General features: G+C 49.0%; 1 protein-coding gene across 1 annotated transcript in view; it reads left to right on the top strand.

The window, feature by feature from the left end:
- The window catches only part of EEPD1 (endonuclease/exonuclease/phosphatase family domain containing 1), a 146294-nt gene extending 141746 nt beyond the window's left edge, over positions 1-4548 (top strand). Inside the window, exons 7-8 of the mRNA XM_017873714.1 lie at positions 1816-2010; positions 3827-4548. Coding sequence (XP_017729203.1) covers positions 1816-2010; positions 3827-4026 — 395 coding nt within the window. The 3' untranslated portion in view covers positions 4027-4548. The remainder of the gene's footprint in view (positions 1-1815; positions 2011-3826) is intronic.
- Positions 4549-7014: the final 2466 nt, after the last annotated feature.

Genomic DNA, 7014 nt, shown 5'->3' with positions numbered 1-7014 from the left:
AAAAAAAAAAAAAAAAAAAAAAGCATGATCTTGCAGCATCTTGTCGTGTCAGAAGGAAGTGCTCAAACAAACAAACAAGAAAACCTGCTGGGTGGATGTCAAAAGGACGCATGAGCCAACTGAAAGAGCTCTCAGTGACCAAAGCTGGAAACATTTTGGGAACAAAGTCAATGACATAGTACTGGATAGAACTCAAGGTATACCTGAGTTATACCTCATGAGTATCCATGAGTCCGTACTGATCTAAGTAAATGGTTGAAAAAATTAATAAATGGAAAGAAGAGATCCATCCCTTGTGCAGCAGAATTCCAAATAATGTGTGTAGATACTCCAACCTAAAGGAGGGGGAGCACAACTTAATTTTCTACAAATGGAAGACATCATTTCCACATATCAAATGAATGTTTTGGTGAGGGATGCAGTGAGAGGAATTTCCTTAGGTTGCTGGGGTGGGTTAAAACCAGAGCAGCCTTGCAAAGCAGGCTGGCAGTATTTATCCAGAGCCTTAACAATGGCCATAGTTTTTCATGAGGGTTCTTTATAGTTCTAAGGACAGAAAGCTGCCAGGTATGGTGGCTCACGCCTATAATCCCAGCACAGCAGGAGGCCGAGGCGGACGGATCACTTGAGGTCAGGAGTTCGAGATCAGCCTGGCCAACATGGTTAAACCCCGTCTCTACTAAAAATACAAAAATTAGCAAGTCGTGGTGGTGGGTGCCTGTAGTCCCAGCTACTCAGGAGGCTGAGGCAGGAGAATTGCTTGAACCCAGGAGGCAGACGTTGTAATGAACCGAGATTGTGCCACTGCACTCCAGCCCGGGCAACAGAGCGAGACTGTCTCGAAAACAAAACAAAACAAAACTCAAACGAGATGCTCACTTCAGCATTATTTATAGCAGTGGCTACTGGGAACAGCTTTAAAAGTGCCCAGCAGCATGAAAGTGGTACATTATGTGCATCAACATGATGGATGGATGGATGGATGGATACTGTGTGCTGCCCATTGAATGCCAGGAAGACCCAGGCTTTTCCCCTGGTCTCTTGATCTGAATTTGAACCTCAGGCAGACAGAGCACAGTTTCCATTTGAGGAGTGGTTGCTGCTTGTATCTCCAGCCTCATCTTTAACATCTGGCTTCTTGATACCTTGTCCTGGAGAAGTAGCCAACTGAACCTCAGGTACCCACCCCACCCCCAGGAAGCCAGGCTGTTTCTTAACTCCCTGGCCTTGTGTAGGTTCCCTCTCATCCTTGTTGAACCAAGCACTTCCGTGCATCCTCTGAGACCCAAGTCAGGCATTGCCTCTTCTGGGAAGCCTTCCCTGACCACCTTTCCCTGTGCTGTGTTGGTTTCAGTATGTGTGTTTGTTTTTGCACCTACTCTCTGCTCTTGTCTGTTTTCTAGTCTGTCTCTTAGAGCAGGAGTTGCATTTTATTCATCTCTGGATTTCCTGCATAGTAAGTGCCCAGTAAATGTGTGTTATGTTGAGCTTTTGTTAAATATTTGGGCAAGACCCTTAGGCTTTCTTTTTTTTGTAATGAGATTGGGAACCCATAAGCTTCAACAGGGGTGATTTTTGTGTCACGCCGTCCCTCATTTCCAAACGTGTTGCTGACCTACTCTTAATGTTGGTGGCGGGGTGATATGCACACGGAATGTGGAAGAGTTAGAGGAGAGTGAGAACTGAGAACCGTGCCACAGTCCTAACCGCGTGGAAGTCAAGTCAGAATCTCAATCCCATTTCAAAGGGCCGTGGTCAATGTTGGGTTTTACTTCCCACCAACTCTTAAACTCATTTTCTTCTTTCCACTTCCAGGAGAAAAGGATGTCATTATCTTAGGAGATTTTGGCCAAGGGCCAGACAGCAGTGACTATGATATTCTGAGGAAAGAAAAGTTCCACCACCTGATCCCTGCACACACCTTCACCAACATCAGCACCAAGAACCCTCAAGGCTCGAAGTCTCTGGACAACGTCTGGATCAGTAAAAGCTTAAAGAAGGTTTTCACAGGTGAGGCAGAACTCACTTGTCCTTTGTCCTGTTCAGGAATGGAGTGAGAGAAACATGTCTGAACTGACAGAAGTCATCTCACCTCCTCTGGGGCATTCATAGGGTTGTGGTTTAGATGACTGTATAACTGCCATTCAATCAGAGGTGAAATCCAGGAATCCAGGCCCCTGTCAGTCCTGCACTAAGGACCACACAGTGCTTTCCAGCCATTCTCTAATTGTTTTTGTAACTGTTCGTTATTTAATTATATTCAAATATACCTACTGCTTCATAGATTTCTAAATCCTCATTTTTCAAAGTGAAGGGGAGTATGACAAATAATTTTAGAACACCCACTGACCTACAGCAAGCAGATGTGTTCCAGGCAAACCTGGCTATAGATTAGCAGAGTCCTGATTCAGAGATGAGCTGATAACGTTACTTTTAGGACACTTAGTCCTCTAGCAAACATTTGTCAAACGTGCAAGTGCTGTGTTGTAGAATGCAGCGTAGGCATGCTGTGAGGTGGACGTGCTGTGAGGTGAGCAGGCGTCTCATGTAGTGTCACAATGGGACAGGAGACATGCTCAGAACTCCGCAAGGAGCAGGGTATGGGGGTGATTTCACCCTCCCTACAAACTGGTAACCTGCTGAGTCAGGAGACAGTCAGCAATATGGAAAAGACAGTAAGGTCTTTTGACGAAAGACAAAAACAGTGTTTCTAAACTCTGACTGGACACTTTGCAAAGCCCCGTGGATGCCTATTATACTTCAATGAGAAATTAAAAAATAAGAAAAGCTGCAGGACCTGGCTTTTATTGCAAGAGAGACTAACGGGCAGCCAAGGCCAAGATCTTCAAGACTAGGACATCTAGGCTTGACTCTCACCTGCTTCTCCCCTCTCTCTCGGGGCACTAGTTTCCTATTGTACTCTGTCATGGGAGGACCCGAACGATAAAGAAAATGGGTCTCAGGGGAGTGACAATCATCAAACTAGCCTCGGTTTGCAGAAATGCGCTATGGACCAGGAGCAGAGGCCAGCCCATGGCCTTCGCAGGCTCCCAGGAACGTGCCTATTGAAGGAAGAGAGCTGGGGAAGCTGAGCCAACAGGGCTGGAAGGAAGTTGGAAATCCTTTCAGTGGTTCCCTTCCTGTGAAGTTGCTGAGCTCAGGGAGGAGTTGCCCCCGCTATAGAACGGTCAGCAGTGTGTGCCAAAGCTCCACCCAGAATCCAGGCCCCTGTCAATCCTGCGCTAAGGACTGCACAGTGCTTTCTGGCCATTCTGTAATTGTTTTTGTAACAATTCGTTATTTAATTATATTCAAATATACCTCCTGCTTCATAGATTTCTAAATCGTCATTTTTTAAAATACTGTTACTTTCTCATAAGCTTCTGTAATTTTCTCTTTTTTACCCTTTCTGTAGAAAAGATTTCTACCCCTAACCCCCTTAGTGTCTTTTGCTTTACAAAATTGGACCTTTGCTTTGGACTTGGGACATCTTTATGAGGCGTCTCTCTCTGTCTTGCGATCAGATTCACAGCAGCACGTGTGTGAGGACAGGTCAGCCCGTGTGTCTGGACGGATGGGAGGCCTGGCCTCTGGGTGGTTTCACTGCCTAAGTGCAGAAACCCTCGTTTACGTGGGAAATCAAATTGGCCAAGACCTTTCACATGCACAGGCAAATGCAGAGGCACCTTCCAGCTACCTGAGGCAGCCTCTCCAGGCACCCCGGCCTTGCAGACATGCGGAGTGACCCTCCACCTGCCAGCCCAGGACCCCCCCGCACCCACCCCACCATCCTGATTCCTGGTCTCTTCCCTTCCTCTCCCTTCAGGTCACTGGGCTGTGGTGAGAGAAGGCCTCACGAACCCTTGGATTCCGGATAACTGGTCTTGGGGTGGGGTGGCTTCTGAACACTGCCCAGTGCTGGCCGAGCTCTACACCGAAAAGGACTGGAGCAAGAAGGACGCCCCTCGGAACGGCAGCGGGGTGGCCTTGGAGCGAAGTGAAGCCAACATCAAGCACGAGCGATGATGACACCAAATCCATGTGTCCACCCTCGGACCCAGGAGGGCACAGCCAAGGAGTGAGCCCTGCGGGGTGACGCTTCAGGGCCAGAACTGCCTTTTAATTTTTATTCTCAGAGCATCAGCACTTGGGGCCTTGCCCCATGCCTTCTCTGTGGACCATTCAGGACCTCCAGTGGGGGTGGCGTGCCAGGCGTGTACCCCACCAGGCAGGCAAAGCAGAAGCCTGTGGGGAGCGGAGACGCCTTTTATCTCTGGATGCCACGGACCTGAGCAGCACTGGGCTGGCTGTCCGCTGCTGACTGGATGGCGGCACAAGGACAACATGAGCAGAGGGAGGAGAAGAAGGGGTGCTCAGGCTGCGGGCCGCAGCCCAGCAGCACCAGAAGCACTCATTTCTGACCACCAGGCTGTGACGTTCCGGCTGTGCATTACAGAAAGCTTTTAACTGTGATCGGGCACTCTGCTCAGATACATTGAGTGGCAATTTTTAGTTTTGTTTTGAAAAAATAAACAGAGATTAACCTGCCTGGCTGCAGTGAGAGCACGGGACAAGTCCGCAACCGCCCTCCGCACCGCCCCCTCCGCCCTGGCCGCAGTGTGTATTTGCACCATGGCAGGTGCCTCTGTGTAGAGCTGGGGTTGAGCCCTGACTGGCTTCATCTCCCCTGCGCCTTTTATGTCCCCACCTTGAGGGCTTGCAGAGGCGCCTCTCAAGCCCCCACCCACTTGCCTGGACCTCTGGGAAGCCTGTCTGTCATCTCCCCTTCTCAGCCCTCCTTCATCCCCTGCCTTCTTCACCAGCCTGGCTTTTGCCTGGAGCACCATTAGTTTAGTTCTCTTTGCAGGACAACAATTCTCTCAGGGTGGTATCGCCTCCTCCCTCCTCCCCACTCACTCCAGTTTTTAGCCCGGAGCCTCCTGTGGTTGACTATCAGGAATGTGTGCTGTGTCAGGATACATAGGAAGTTAGACCTCGGAGGATCATGGAGAGTGCCCCTCCTTGTGGTCGGAAGTGGGGGCCGTTGGTTGTGGGGCTGGAGAGAGGTTGTGGGGAGGAAGCGAGGCAACGCCATCCCAGGGAGATCGGCCACGATGCCCATTTCACAGCCGAAGAAAGTGAGGCTTAGAGAGCTCGACCTCCTCAAGGTCATACCACTGGGTAAATAGAGGGGACGCAGACTCAGGTTTTGCTATGTGCTCACATTTCAACTTTATGCTTAACATGAATGAAAAAATATGGAAGTAAATAGTGAAAAGGTGAGTTATGAGCTTAGATTACCTAGATTATTGCAGTATCCCATGGAAGCTGAGGGCTTATTCCTCTTTCCACACCAAACACTAAATGTAGACCAGTATCAAAAACCCTCCTGTCCCTACGCAGTATAAACCCAGTGGCTTCTCTGATGTGGAGCTGATGGGCCATGAAGGGGGCCCATTTTTCCCCAAAGGCCATCCTTTTGGGGGCACCTGGCTCCAAGAGCATCGCTGGTCTTGGGGACGGGAAGGGCACCCTCTTCCAGGAGCTCTAAGGGTGCTTGGGAATCAGTTGTGTCCATTCTGAGGTCTCCAGTGGGAGGGTGGCAACTGCTGTCCCTGGGTTCATGCTGTGCTTCTGGAAGCGTCAAAATGGGATGTCTGAGCCTTGAGGAAAAGCAGCAAGGTTAGCATTAAAGTCAAGAGGGACAGCTCAGGATGCTACCAGGGAGCACATTTGCTTCCCTACATTTGCCAGCCAGATGTCCCAAATCCCTTTATCTGGATTGCTTTTTGCACCAAAGCTGTGGACAGAAAAGCCTCCTTAAGTGAGCTGAGGGCAAAGGAAATCCAATCAGATGACTTTTGTGTGCGGAATCGGGCTTGAGCCAGAGGCTGGGGAGCTGAGTCCCAGCCACACCTCACTGGTCCTTTTGCTTTTCACGCCCAGGAATCAGTGGCCCAGGAAGTGTGCTGGGCAGCTGCTCTTACTCCAGCTCAACCCATTGGGTGTTGGCTGTTTTGGTTTTAGTTGTTGCTTTGTATTTTGTTGTTTGAATTAACAGCCTTTATTTGTAAGAGCGATTTTATGTTTACAGAAAAATTAGGCACAAAGGGATTCCCATATCCCCCCTCTTCTTTGCATATTTCCCCTCTAATTAGCATGTTGCATTACTGTGGCACTTTGTTATAAATGATGAACTTGTATTCATTATTATTAGCTACAGTTCATAGTTTATATTAAAGTTCACTCTTTGTGTTGTGCATCCTATGGGTTTTGACAAATGTATAATGACATGTATCACCATGCTACAGAATCATTCAGAATACTTCCTCTGATCTAAAAATGCCCTTGTGGTGGGGCATGGTGGCTCACGCCTGTATTCCCAGCGCTTTGGGAGGTGGAGGCGGGCAGATCATTTGAGGTCAGGAGTTCAAGACCAGCCTGAACAACATAGTGAAACCCCATCTCTACTAAAAATACAAAAATTAGCTAGATGTGGTGGCACATGCCTGTAATCGCAGCTACTCGGAGGCTGAGGCATGAGAATTGCTTGAACCTGGGAGGTAGAGGTTGCAGTGAACTGAGATCACGCCATTGTACTCCAGCCTGGGCAACAAAAGCGAAACTCTGTCTAAAAAAATACCCTTGTTCTCCACCTATTCATCCATGCCTCCCTCCCCTTAACCCGTGACAATCACAGCTCTTTTCACCATCTCCATAGTTTTGCTCTTCCAGGGTGTCGTTTGGTTGGAATCATAGAGTATGCAGCCTTTTCGGGTGGGCTTCTGCCCCAGCCACGTGCATTGAAGGTTGTTCTGTGTCTTTCTGTGGCCTGATAGCTCCTTTCTTTTTCCCGCTGAGTCATGTTCCACTTTGTGGAATTGACCTGCCTCCCTTGGATTGTTTCTGCGCCTTCCCCAGAGCTTCCTCCCACCGCTGCCCCAGCTCCACCCACAAATGCGGCATTTCTGTCTGAGTCCACCTCTTCCATTCTCCCTCTCCATTCTTTTCTTG

Source organism: Rhinopithecus bieti, unplaced genomic scaffold (genome assembly GCF_001698545.2).
Source record: "Rhinopithecus bieti isolate Rb0 unplaced genomic scaffold, ASM169854v2 scaffold_6944, whole genome shotgun sequence".
NCBI classification, from domain to species: domain Eukaryota; kingdom Metazoa; phylum Chordata; class Mammalia; order Primates; family Cercopithecidae; genus Rhinopithecus; species Rhinopithecus bieti.
The sequence above is the reverse complement of the archived record's forward strand: the minus strand, read 5'-3'. Positions and strand labels throughout refer to the sequence as shown.